General features: G+C 37.4%; 1 protein-coding gene and 1 long non-coding RNA gene across 3 annotated transcripts in view; both read right to left on the bottom strand.

The window, feature by feature from the left end:
* Nucleotides 1-200: 200 nt before the first annotated feature.
* LOC126041622 (uncharacterized) lies at nt 201-12,194 on the bottom strand. The gene is made up of 5 exons (XR_007506918.1): nt 11,250-12,194; nt 9,508-11,143; nt 8,653-8,813; nt 1,115-1,261; nt 201-324 (listed from the first exon to the last, which is right to left on the bottom strand). It is a non-coding gene; the product is annotated as an uncharacterized LOC126041622 (long non-coding RNA).
* A 1,380-nt stretch (nt 12,195-13,574) lies between these two features.
* The window catches only part of ZNF326 (zinc finger protein 326), a 30,795-nt gene continuing 29,589 nt past the window's right edge, over nt 13,575-14,780 (bottom strand). For both annotated transcript variants that reach the window (XM_049807564.1, XM_049807565.1), the window contains one exon: nt 13,575-13,763. In XM_049807564.1, coding sequence (XP_049663521.1) covers nt 13,599-13,763 — 165 coding nt within the window. In that variant the 3' untranslated portion in view covers nt 13,575-13,598. The remainder of the gene's footprint in view (nt 13,764-14,780) is intronic.

The raw sequence follows: 14,780 nt of genomic DNA, 5'->3' as shown, positions 1-14,780 counted from the left end.
CAACCAGCTCTTTTGCTTATGATTAAACATGGAGTGCACAACCACCATGGGAAGAATAATTGCTAAAAGCTTTCAATTATATTCAGCCGGAAGTCACTGCCCCAAAATCACTCACTCATTTAATCATCCATTACTGGGGCTACCAGCATGGCTTTCCTTGGGCCAAAACCACTACACTTTTAAGTATTACGTTCAGTGCATGTAGGACAACAGCCATGTTTCTACCTCTGCTTTCTCTCACAGGAGTACACAGCCTCTTTCCTTTTACAGGCTATATTCCTCAAACATTCTGGGTTTGTTTTGCTCTGTTATGAAAGGCAAGACCTGCAAAAGAAAGCAGAAGGAATCAGTCCAAGCTCCTGCTTCAACAGACTTACTTTCTGTTGCACTAAAAAGTGCTGAACATCTACAGCTGAAATCACTGAAACAAAAGAAAACCTCTCTTCCTTGCTTTCCCTCTTCCATCAGACATTCAAGTTGCATTTGCACTAAACACTTGTGAACAGAGAATGAGCACAATTGTTACAGCACTCAAGTCAAGCACTATTAATTTAGATGACAACAGTTTTACCCCTCCTTTTTAAACCTGCAGTTTGTTCATTGGTTTCTTTAATGCCCACTTAATTAAAATTCCAGAGGAAAAAAAAACCCACACCCCTCTTTGAATCTCCAGTAGCCTATCCACCTTCCCCTCTCATTGAAGGGTGGTAAAAGCTTCTAATGAATACTTCCCATGTACCCAGTTAGTTCGACAAAACAGGGAGACAATGACCTTAATATCATGATGGATAGGATCATATGAAATTAAAAGCTAAGGAGACGCTTTCCACCCCCTGCCACCTCACCTTTTGGAAACTGAAGCCATCAGCCAAAAGTAGGCATACATGGAATACAGTGAAGGACCACTGCATTTTAATGAAGTTCTAAAATAAGAGATTACTCAGGCTACTTGCACCATGCACTAGAGCACACCAACTCAAACATCTAGAGTATGTCATTAACTTTATAACATAATGAAGTGTTTGCATCTAGGAAATATAAACACACAAGCAAGATCCCCTTTGTTAATTCTACTCTTTGAAAGCCAGTATGAAGTAAAACAAGGCGAGTATACCTTTTTAGATACACCCTTGATTCAATCCTCTTCTAAGCAAAGCCCTCCTTCACACAGAAGGAGACCCCATCGATAGTTGTTCCACGATGTATTATTCCAGTAACATTAACAACCCTTCAGATCCGACCATTACTAAAATCAAGGAATCTGCATGGAGAGAAAAAGTTATCTTTCATTAGGGTTAATGGCAAGACTTCGGAGAAGCTTCCAGGAAGAGAGACAGCTCCTGCTCTGGACAGCTTATAAAGATGTAAGAAGAGCACACGCTATCCAGAGAGCAAGAGCAAGAAGGCCTTTTCTCAGTCATGGTCTAGGTTCTACTCCCATAGAACCTAACAAATCAACACTGATCATCTCAGGATTACACCAGGCTCTGCTACTTACCACCACAGAGGATAAAAAGCCTTCAAGAAGTTCACTTGGGATCTCATTTTATTAACCACTGCTGCACAGAAACTACACCAGCAGGCTCCATTATAAAGCCTTAAGACAGACAGTCAGACAGACTTGGCAATTCAGACTGTTGGTTGGGTTTTTTTCATCTTGAGTTTGTTTTAAAGAACACCACCACAACTCCATTTTTTGTGAACTTCCCAGAAAAAAAAGCCAAAAAAACCCAAGGCTTTCAAGAGGAACTGAAAACTAGATGAGTTTCACATGCCACAAAATAACAATTTTTTAATGGAAACCATGGAGAGTCACTTTGGAAATACAAAGACTGAAACACTGAACGAGCACTTCTTTTGCTCATGGAAAAGGAATTAAGTGAAAGCATCACCTTCAACAAAGAACACAGGTACAGAGTAAGCATTTTATTTAAACAGAAGTCCTGGGGTTATTCAGTCATGGTAGCAATAAAATATGTGATTCTGTGGTAGGCTCTGTCTCTCTTGAAACCTCAAAATACTTTCAGCTGTTTTATGAACTTTTATAATTTCCTTATCCAAGTGAAAAGTTTAACTATTACTAAATTAATTTCTACAAGACATCAGAAGTCATTGGAAGACCTAAATACAAGCAGAGAACCCTTGACCCCTATTCAGTTACTTCTAAAGCAATACTTCCTCTCATACCACCATTATTCAAGGAGGTTTGGGGGGGTTTGGTTTGGGTTTCTTTGTTTGGTTTGGGGTTCTCATTTGGTTTTGTTAACTACCAGTGCTCTCAAATAGCAGTCAAACAAATAAAAAACCAGAAGTACCACAACAAAAACTCTTTCAAGCAATCCCTTCCCAACCCATAGAAGCTCTCCAAACTGAGAGGTCAATGTAAAGGACCTAACCCCCATGATTTTAAGAAAGTATTTTAACTCCACTGATAGAATTGGAGCAACCTGAAGTCTGTTCTCCTGTGAAGGGCTTATGATATTTTCTGACCAACTCAGAGAAAAGGAACAAATACAAGAAGTTTTATGAGCACAATTAAGGATTTTATAATAGTATCATCACAACTGTACTCGATCATGCAAGTTCAACAATACTAAAGGTAGAAATGTAATATTGCTAGGGAATACCACTAGACAAACATCTTACAAACATTCTGCATTTGTATACTTCTACTGTAACGTTAAAATTAAGACTGAACAGCTTGGTTTTATGACAGTCTGCCAATAAAGTCCAAAATAATTTTTCAAGAGATGGACATTGACTTAAACTTAGGAAAAAATAAAAATCAAGCCCCTTGAAATTAGGAATATTTTTCTTAAGTTAGGAAAAAGAACTCCACAATAATCTTTGAAAAAAGAAATTATGGCCCAACTCCATTTGGAAAGACAACATGGGTCCCAGGAACTAAACAGTTAAAAAATCTCTTACAGGGAGAGAGTAGGTGTCTGAAATAAAATGAAAGTGCTCATGCAACCTTGCATTCCTGTTTTACATTTTGAGTGTCTTATTTCAGTCACTGAAGATCTTAGGCACTTTAGTTTCTGTAACATGAAAGGTACACTGCAGTTGGATCTGTCTGGACTTCAGTGTGCAGTACTATAATTGCATCTGTATTTAAATCCAGTTTCTACATTAAAAAAAAATAAGAAAAAGGTTTAAGAAAAGTTTGAGGAGCTGAAGAATGGATAACTCCTTTTGTATGTTCTTTCCAAGATTAATACCTGCCTCTCTGTCCGTACTTATGCATCCAACATCATTTATTATTGATTCAAAGGTTGGAAAAAATAGAGAATTAACAACTGGGGGGAAGGGGGGAAAGAAGAAATAAGTCCTGTATAAAATATCCTTACCACTTCAATAAGAAATCAGAGACCATAAGTGGCAAAACAAATGTGATAGGGGAAGAAAGAATCGGGCAGAAGGGAAAATAAGTTGATCTTGATTTACAATACTGACATCAACCTAAGAATTAACATTTGGCTAATGCATCTAATATGTAGGAAGAACAATTACCACAATAGGGGTACCATTACAGCACCCTCCATAGGCTCAAGACACGAAAGATTCTGACTAGAGCAAAAGACACTCAGAATAGAGCAAAAGAGAAAGCAAAAAGATAGTATCATATCAAAGATGTAGTAGCTGCCTCTGATTTTGCCATGTTCACTCAGCGTACTTCCAGGGAAATTAAGTAAACATTTATGATATGGATGAGAAGTAGTAGTAAAGGCTACAGCATCCACAAAAATATCAGGCAAAATTCACATTCTGACAGCCACAACTTCTGTAAAGCAGGAAGCTGTTGGTTTCTGCTTGAGGTAGCACCTCTTTGCAAGAATAAAGCTTTCACAAAGAAATCCCACTGCATTTAAAACTTCCTGCATTAACTGGTATCTTTTACATTTAAAACATCTTCTCATTTTGAAATGCTTGTTGACTTTTTTGAAAACCATTCTGAACCATAAAGGAAAATGTTTAGAACATTATTCAATTTGTTTGATAAAGTCTTTGTGAGCATTTTTTGTAAGAAACACAACATGAAAATCTGATTGTTTGAAAAAATCTGTGAAATAGAAGCAACCTAGGTCTGTTTGCTGACAGCCCTTCCTTATTTTGGCCATATTTAATGTCCCAAAAATGATATCATCATGCATCTCCAGCTAAAAGGAACCTCTTAAGAGCAGCAAAGATAAAACAAATACAAATTAATGTTGACACAAAGTTCATTTTACCTAACCAAGACTACAAATTACATCATACACTTGCATAAATATTGTAAATATACTAATGTCCATCTTCTCAACAAACACAGTGCTTGGCTCTCATGCAAAAGTAATTAGCAGACTGCCGTGCTTTCGCACAGAACTTTGCATGCTCTGAACATTGTTTTATGTACACATTCTCACATTCACTAGGACCTTGTGCTTACCGAGTTTTGCTGCAATTAAGCAAGACTAAAGAGACAATAATTATTTTACATTTACTTTCAGAGCTCGAAATATCCCTTATTTAGATTATCTGATAACAAAAACCACCTTAATTCAAACAGCCTATCGCAGTTTTATAATCTTTAACTCTTTCAGTACAAATCCAAGTTTATTAGGGATGAATTTATATACTTCCATATTCAATTTGGGCGGCTGAATCCTTTGTTTAAAATAAAAAAGATAGTCTCAGTGGACAGAGACACTTAAGCTTTAAACAGGATTTTCTCTCTGTCCTCCTGAACTTCCATCTGAGGAAGGATAGGCTAAAGGCCATAAATGTAGAGCTATCTTTACAAAGGAGATGGAAAGCCAAGTCAAATATGACTTTGAATTTCCATTGGTTTGTCCTAAGCTATTCTTGTTTCTTCTGACAGACCAGTGTTCCGTTACCTTTCTGGAGGAGTTGGAGAGAAGACTATCAGTTCTTAAAAATACGCACAAGAAACAAATGTGAAATTACAGATGAAAAGTAAGTTTAGTTTCATTAAGGTTTCATCTTTTCTTTATGGATTAGCTTTCACAGAGCACATACGGAATTGTATTTCCATAATATCAGAAGAACTATCAGTTTTGTAAGAGTAGTGTTGGTGAAGTGTCCAACACTTGATCTTACTAAATAAAACAGGCTGGGTGCTGCCCTGGCTGTGTTGCTGTCAATGGAAACTTTGCCATTGGCCTCGATGCACTGGGGACTTCACAGAGAGCATACTACTTCTATTGAACACGCGACTTGTTTTCCATATACTGTATATATTTTTCTGGCAAATAGCAAATCACTAAACTGAAGCAGTTTAATCTGCTTGAAAGCTGCTGCAGAAAATAAAGTTAGTCTGACAATTGTGTCAGCATTAAAACTGCTTGATAAGCCAAGTGCAATCAAAGGCTGATAGCAGCTTAACACCTTGCATTTAAAAATAGCCCTTTACACTTCATTAATCTCAAGGTTTAAAACAGATGATGGAGGTTTACAAGAAAATGAGTACCAGCTTTCAAGCAGATCCTTTCTAAATAATTTATAGTTAAAATACAAGTCAATGCTGCTATACAGACATGAAAGTTGCAAAAAATAACATAGCTGAAGTGAATATAGCTAGAGATTACAAGGAGATTGCAAAGGCTGTAGGGCAGGGATCATCTTCTGTCTGTACTCTGAAATGCCTGCCAGGCATTTGGGTGGTGTGAAAACACTGAGTATAAAGTAACATTTTCATGAAGCATGTGTAGCATAAGGTCAATCAATCAATCAATCACATTTTTCAAACTATGTCTCTTTTTGTTGCAACGTGAATGTTGCTATTTCACAAGAGTATTTAAAAAACAGCTGTTTTTTAAAAACGTCAGTGTTGTATCCTCACCAAATTCAATAAAAAGCCAGGAAATCCCTGGAATTAGAAAACCTATACAGCTGTCCTCCTTACCTCTTGCCCATGTGACACAGAAATGCAGATTGTGACTGCATTGTGCAAATCTGAGCAGTGAATGCAGCCTTACAAGGTGCTTAGATTGAATCTATTTCTTCTCACTTAAAGTTACATTATGCTAGACTTAAGGCACGCTTTATTTACATGCATTCAATCTCTAGTGGGAGTTTATATACTGTGCACTGGATAATTCTCTAAGTGAACAACAGTCCATCATCAAGAAGAGTTTCATGCAGAATACAAATAGACGACTACCTCCCAGGGACAGCGAGTTCCCCGGGCTTACGTTGGGGATGAGGATTGGTCGATCTGTTCACCCTCAGGGGCTGTCTGGAATTATAGATCAGGGACCTTATTGTCATACCCCAGCTGCTGCACAAAGCCACTAGAAGAAAGGAGATTTACGAGTATTTCAGCAGCACTGAACAAGGGATACAGAAGCTATACAACTGGGAGTACAGTGGCTCTAAATCTGTAGGCATTATGCAAAAAGAAAAAGGGAGCTCTCCCAGAGCAATAGGACATCTTTGTAAATTCTCTAAAGAATAAATTTAACAGTTATTAAAGAACAACACCCTGTTATTGCAGTCACTGAACTTTATATCACAAGGAAAGATGCAAGGGATTTTCAGAAAGACATCTGTCATTTAACAGTGACAGTGACCTCAGCACTGATGAGCAATTCAAATCCCCAGTGATGGAAACAAATTAACCCCTTGGTACACGGGGGTTGAGAACTCCAGCATTAGGATGACTGCGCACTGTTAACAGTACAGCCTGTAAAAGGTTTTTCCTTCAGACAAGCAGTAGATAGAATGAGGTAGATTTTTTAAATTGTAATTGCTGTGCATAAAAAACACGACATTATTTAACATCATGCTATTGACAGTCTTCAAAAGGTGCAAAGGAATTTCAGAGGCAGAAATAAACCCTTCACTGAAAAACATTTATAATGTAGTATTTAAGGACTGGGCACACAAGTAGGAACGCTAACATCTTTTACACATACCCATTTCACACAATAATTGTGTTTTACCAAGAGGGTGTTCAGTCAGTCGGATTCAGAATTGGGACACTCTAGAGATCCTGCAGTCTTTTCACTAGGAACTGCTACAACATCGGCTTGCAACCTGACCTGATCCTAACTCCTATACATAGTCCTAAGGAAATCCAGGGAGAAATACAAAACCTGCCAATATGTTCTATACGCTCAGCAGATGGCTGCAGGGCAAGAAGAGGGACAGGCCATAGAGATTACTCCATCCCAATGACTCTAGCAGTCCCCATGATACCTACAGAGAGTAGGACTGGACAAGAAGCTCTAAAGAGTAACACAGTAAGACCTTCAGCCCTTCTTGACCCTACCTCACACTCTGTGCATTTCCACATAGAGAACTAGCACAACACAAGACAAAGTATCCCTCCTTCCAGGAAGAGCACCTCTCTCTAGAAATGCATACTCATTTCCAGACAAACCTAAGGAAGGCAACTACATCTGTTCAATGCTGAACTCTGCTGTAATCAATACCACCAATAATTAAATTGTAAACCTCTTTCCCTCCACTGAGTCAACTGCACTTCTTGAACACTGAATTAGCCTCACAACGCCTGAACAGACTCCTCACTTTCTCCAAAGGAAAACACGTAAGAGAGACACATGATGGGAAACCTATGGCTGAGTCTGGCAGAGAACTCAGCTCTCATAACTTTATAGTTTTGCCAGTCTTGAGGGAGGAGATGCCCATGTAGCATCACAGATTGCTTAGTAGTCAATTTTCCACCCCCATCCCCGTTTTCTTTTGTTTACTGTGACATTTAACAAGTGTGTTATTTATCACTAACAGAAACAAAAAGTCACAGCGAGAAGACACAAAGGCTGAAAAACAGGGCAATGCCACATGGAGCCCCACACTATACCGACAAAATCCATTTTAGGCTTTTAAAAGTCATGGAGACTGTGCAAGATTCACCCTTGTCTGAATAATAACAGTTAAATTAGCTTTCTAAAATACATATTCTAGCCCAAATAAAAGACCTTTGATCAGCAAGAAAAACACAGCTGACATTAGCTAGGATGGCTATACAACAGTGGTCCTCTCCAGCCTTATAAATCTATGGCCTTAATGGAGTATGCCACTGTACTCCAGGTAAACAGTGACTGCATGCTGAACAAATTGCTGATCTGCCATCACAGCGTCGTCCCTCAGAGTAATTAGCTTCCAGATGGATGCCTTTAACGCAGAGTAAAATATTCATACAATATAAAGCCCATTTAGATCTTAAGGCAACTGTAAATTGTCCACTACCATATATGTAGTAGCTACATGCTTATCTTATCTATGTTCTGGGAAATTCAAAGAGGCTCCAACATGTTTCAGTCATCTCAGTGTGAAAAGAGGAAGACTGATTGACAGGTACTCTTGAAGAAACCTTAGCGATTGATGGTTTAGTGATACAGCAACCTTACAAACTGGACCATAATGTTATTAGCTGGTGATGAAGGACATCTATCTTATGACCCTTCTGAAGTGAGAAGATGTTCTTTTCTAAGTGGAACACATCAACACTTGCAGCTCTTTTCCGTAGTCCGTAGAGGTGTTCTGCTTTTACAAACTTTGACAAATACTCACTTAAATATGCCATAGGTTATGCTTATTCACAATATACCCATTCTTCCTGCACCATATTATCCATTCTTAGCTTTTTTGGTGCCCCACAAAAAACTCCCAACATTCCTGACTTACCTTCGCAGCTTTGGGTATACAGAGAACCTACAAACACAGAAAGTTTGGAATACACATATTCTAGAGTCCACGAGGAAGATGTACGGAGTAAAAAGGAGTGAAGATAGCAAGTCTCCATAGAAAGAACAGGCGTATTCGGTGTGAAGACTCAAATGTTTGACCTGCAGAGGACCACAAAGGCAAGCAGATTATTTATTCCTTGTTCTCCCATAACACTTGGTATTCTTCAATCCTGAAAAAACCAAACAAAAAAGCAACCACACTTCTGCATACAGGCAGAACTTTGTTTTAAATCAGAATCACAGGATACTAGGGGGTCTTGTTAAATAGCCTTCTACTTTTATGTTTTTGCCTCAGCAGATTTTGGTGTTCCAGTTCACCCTCTAGGTATTTATTCCTTTTCCTGTGGGCATCAGCTTTGAGAGTACCAAAGGGTGGGATGAGGAAAGCTTAGATTTGTAGAATAAGATCAGAAGCTCTTTTGTTTTAGATGTTGGACTTCAGTTTATACGCATTTCTGTTTATACAGAAAGGCTTATTCATTGGCTAGCTGTATTTAAAACCAGTCAAATCTGTTTATAGACAGCTGAATTGAGCTGAAGGACTTCGTGCAGTTACAGTTATTTTAAAAGCAAGTACAACACTGTAAGCCTAAAAAAAACCCAAACAAACAACTTAAGACAATTTCAGAAATTAACTTAAAAACAAATTAAACCAGATGATATGTTATTCATTTCTACACTTAGCTCAGAACAAACCTTCATTGCCAACACATCTGATGTAAAATTTCAATGCTCTCACATGATTAGAGGGACTGCATTGCAGGCTTTAGACCCAAGAATATGTGGGACTTACCAAGCCCTTCCTTGCTTTAAGTTGGGAGGAAGCATCTAGGAGAGACCCAATTCTCTGATGGTTATGGGCATTCCTTACAATAAAGTTTCTCCCTACAATCCTAAAAGCTGAGTGGGTGAGGACTTCATTTAGTAGAAGGATAACCAACTGAAGAAAAGCTCTGGATCCTCTATTTTAGTGCTGCTTAAAAAGAGCAAAGAGGCATTCCAGCATCTAAAAAATACTGGAAGATTAGATTGGCATTTAAAGAAAAGCTTGATACTTTTTTGTAGAAGTCTGTTGGCAGAAGACAGGAAGAAAATGTATAGTTAATATTTCAGCAAGTTGAAAACTGATTTGATTTATTCTTAACTATAAGCAATACAGAAAAAAGCCAAAGCAAGAGAATCTACAGGCTCATTCAAGATTTCAATCCTTTGCATAGCATGAAAACAAGCCAAATATTACATGAGCGTGATGCTAATTGTTCTACAGTTATACTGTGTAGCAAAAAATAACTGTATATAAAAAGCCTAGTGCATTTGGGCTACAATACACACAAGAACACACACATATGGTAGTTATTCAGTTCGTGTAAATTTGCAAGGATTAGTGCCCATATTTCTTTCTACTGTACTGTACTCACTTCTTTGCAAGTTCAACCCTAAACAAACCAACCAAAAAACACAAACAAAAAACCACAGAATATTTTTTTCAACATTTCTCAGAGCAAAAAGAATTGAATTAAGTTCTAGCTCCAGAAACAGGTAGTTACAACATGAGACAAGTTGCATGTATTTCTTCAACACAACAACACACCATTAAGCAGTGTCCTGTAAAAGACTAAAAACACAGCAAGGTGTTTCCAACAGAAATAAACCAGCATTAGCATCACTGTGCAAGTCAAATGCCCATAATCTTGTGCAAAGTAAATCCTCACCTGAAACATATCATGCAGTTTTGGCTACTCAGATCAGAGGTACCACACCTTCTCTGTTGATTCCACTCAAGCAAGACACTAAAAGAGTTCTACAAGCTCATGCACTGGAACAGGATTAGAGAGATCTTGCCTTTTTTATTCCCCAACAGACATTTTTAAACATCCTGAAATACTTCACATCACCTGATGCCCACTTTTTTACCAACCACAAAATTCCTTATCAAACCTCTCAATATTGATTCCAGGACAGGACCTATACCCACCAGCTGCCTAAACTCCATCCAACTGCTTGTCCTTAATCAGCCAACTCCCCAAGAAACCAGTCATTAGTAACCAGTCATCATCTGGAGCGTGAACCATCAACAACTACATTTCAAATCCAGTTTTCCACTGATCTTTCATTTAATTAACCTGGTCTTTAGGGACTGGGGGACACAACTATGCTCCCAAATTGTTTGTGGTATTATAAACCGTATAACCTAGGCTAGTCAACATTCCAAGAAGGTTCTTTAGATAATTATCTAGAGAAAGGCATGTGTTACTGCAACCAACACTTACAAACAGTTCGGAAGTTGACAGCACATAGCTGGTCTTTGGTGAATGCAAAGAAAACCGGAGAGGTCTCTTAGCAGGGATGGGTAAATAAATATACCTGTACATTCCAGCATGCACCTTCATCCAGAACTGCCTAAAACTGTGGTCTTTTTTTCTGAGATTCTGAAACAAACAAATGCAATCTCCACTCAGTTCAGAATAACGGGGGGGGGGGGGGGGGGGGGGGAAGCGTGCGCAGAGCAGGGTAGGGAAGGGGGGCACAGTTTACCACTAATCTGTCATCTGGAATGGGCAGCCATTACTCCCTCTGAAGTTATTTCCATACTTTGTTATTGGTGTAGAAAATTACTTTAATTTGATAAGACATTAGCTGGAAAAGGGACTCAGGGACTCCATTAAAAGTTCTTTCTAAGCCTATAGAAAAGGGTAATTTTGTCCATTACAATCAGCAGTTCCTCCCCATCCAAAATCTGTCATCTAAGTTTAAGCTATCACTTAACACACTTTATAGGTGAGAATGGTCAGTATACAGAAGTAGTCAATGATGTATTTTAGATTAGCAGTGAAGTCAAGAAAGCTTAAGAGTTCAAAGATCCTGAGGTCACAGTGCATAAAATTACTATAGCAATGGAAATAAAGTACCAAGATCTTAGGTAGAACGGGTTATCTTAACTTCTAAGCAACTTAATTCTCTCCAACTAGTGAAGAAGCCATAGACAAAAGACAAAAAACCCACCACTTGCAGAAATCTGGGCAGTAGCTCAGTTCTCTTAACTACTGCAAACAACTTCTCATGCTAAAGCTCTCGCCAGTTTCTAGAACACTGATACAGTTCCTGTTGTCTGGGAAGAGATCAGCATCTTCCTCTTGTAGGGCAAGAGATCTACAAACAGAACACATAAATAATTGAGTGACCAGCTTGTAAGGCAGAAGGGGATATTATACCTTAAAAGTAATGCAAATATGAATCTTAATCCTAGCCTTAAGATGGAGAATAGGAGAATGAGTGTTTAGAGATCTAGGGAGTACTTTGTTATTTTAAGCTTACATATCCACAAAAGATACTGTTCAATCAGCTGCAGACTTAACACATCTTTCAACCAACCTATACTAACTTTAGTTCCAACCTAACCCACTTATAACAATCAAGCCTACATCATGCTGATTTTTTAAAATGGAGAAATAAAAGCCATATAGAAAACAAGAAGTGAAGGCACCAGTTTCCTCTCTTTCCACACAACGTTGTATTTTCTACTCTCCAAGCTACGCTAAAAAGGACAACAGGTAAATGACTACAATACACAGTATTTTTTTGAGTTGACAGCTACTAGACTTTCCGGTAGCCTAATATCTAAATCAAGTATTCCCCCATAATACTTGCATGCTTTCCCCAATTCTGCAGTAGATCACTGAAAAACAAATTGGTTCACATTTCAGGTTAGAGGTATTTTAATTCTATCTAACCTCTGTCCACTCTCTGCTTATTCTACCTGTATACAGCAACAGCTACAAATTAACACAAAGGTTCTCCAACAGAAAGGTGCACAAATTACATGTATGATGAGATTTTGAAAAAAATTCCCTATAATGACCACAAGAGATTGTACACTTACTTCTGTTACGTTACCACATTCAGGGAAAAATTATGCAAATTACTTAGCTGTACTTAGAAATAGTTAAATAAGACATTTTCAGTTCTCATTAGTTAAAAGCTAGATTACAAGGAACTGTGGAAAAACACCAAGTGTATTTATATATAATTTCTAAGATAGACAACAGTGCACAGCACGTAAATATACTGAAAGCTTGCTTCCCCAAGGCACACTATGAAGGCTAAAGCACTTATCTGTCCTGGTAGGTAGAGTCTGAATACATCAAAAATCAGCAATAAATAACATGCGTCACTAAGATGCAACTACAAATTTTAAATAATTTCAATCATGATATCAATCAAGATTTGATGTGAAACCAATTTGGTAGACAGCATGGGGAAATACTTGAAATACTTAACTACAGAGACTTTAAACAGTAACATTTCTTAAGTGTTTTATTGCTACAAACTGGTACATCTTATCACAAAAAGCTACAAGGCATATTATAACATATACTCTATTATACAGAGTGCAATGCAGTCCCCAAAACAGCCACACTCAACAGCACAATTTTTGAAATTACTCATTCTTTACTAAGAGGTAAATATGATAAGCTTATGCCATACAGCTTTTGATATATTTACCCCACAGACCCACCTTTTCACAACTGATTAGACCAAAAATTATTATTATATCCAACTTTCGATACACACACCAAAAAATAGGATGCTTAAAAAAATATACAACACAATGTTTTAATCAGCTTTAACAGTCAGTTTTCTATAAAAAGCTCAACTAAAATAATCTTAATTTCATTTTAAACAGAATCAGAAACACAGAGGAATTATATAAACAAGTTCTCCATGGAATGGAATGCATGCATATGGTGGGGAATCTTCAACAACTTCATCTGAGACTATTAAAAAGTCTTAGCCACTTTAGAGCAGAAATAAAAAGCTGTTTTGCCCCCCCCCTTCCCCCCCCCCCCCCCCCCCCCCCCCCAATATATTTTCATTTTCTTGCACTTAGTTATCTTCAGTGTGGTCTAAAGTGAAGTCAGTTTGTTCTTCAGTTTCTTCTTCCTCTTCTTCTTCCTCTTCTTCCTCACCCTCAACTGGCTCATCAGCTTTGTCCTCTTCTTCTGTCTGCTGCTCCTGAGCCTGATCATTAATTTCAAAAGGATTTTCACCCTGAAACAGAAGATTGAAGACAAACACTTTGATATTTGTTTCAAACATAAAATAAAATAATAGTCATCATTTCAGTGAATGAAAAGAGCAGCCACTAAGAAATGCTATGGTATTTTATACTGTTTTTTAATAGTTGGGGTGTTTTTAGCAAGAAAATCAAAACAGATTTAAAGTTAGCAACACCTCAATTTTATGCACATCGTAAATTGGGATCCCAATAAACTGTTTTAATGAAAGTAGAAATGGCATTGAGAAAAAGCCAAATTATGGTACACACAAACTTCAGTTTAGCTTCAACATTCAGTAAATTAAAATTATGTGGTTGTTTCAACATGTTTTTATTAAGAACTACTGCTGCTTCCTTTTTCTCCCCTATTAAAACCAAATCTAAACATGAGTTTTGCTCTACTTTTCCTTATTTAGTCTTTGTTCACTCTGAATAATTCTATCAAAAAGGCAAACACTTCAGTAAATTAGAAAGAAATCTAGAATAATAAATTACATTGATTAGCCTGAAATTCGTTCCACTGCTTATCTAGAAAAATTATCAAGCAGATTTCTCAGACAGTATTTTAAATCTGTTGGCATTCTAGTTTCACATTTTCTCTATTTCATACAATAATTCAGTACAAGACATACCTCAGCTTTCACTTGTTTCACTTATTTAAGAACTATGAATAATCAATAAACAATGCAGAACAACAACATGAAGTATTAGGAGTTTCTTCGCTGAAGCTTCTTTCACGTTCAAACATCTGATAGAGCAAGTCTGATCTGAATATATGACACCAATCACTAACTCCACTAAGATTGGGATTTCAAGGACATTATTTAAAAGATGATCCAAAAAAAAAAAATTTGAGTACTGGGCCCCTTGTCCTTTTTTGCTTAAATATTTTTACTTCAGTTACATTTTTCAAGTAGGGTCTTCCAGGTGGCCTACAAATCACTGAAAAATTAGAAAGCTCTAAAAACATTTAGCAAATGCCACTAAACAAAAACTTGGCTTGTTATTCT

The sequence above is a fragment of the Accipiter gentilis genome, chromosome 8 (genome assembly GCF_929443795.1).
Source record: "Accipiter gentilis chromosome 8, bAccGen1.1, whole genome shotgun sequence".
Lineage (NCBI taxonomy): Eukaryota > Metazoa > Chordata > Aves > Accipitriformes > Accipitridae > Astur > Astur gentilis.
The sequence above is the reverse complement of the archived record's forward strand: the minus strand, read 5'-3'. Positions and strand labels throughout refer to the sequence as shown.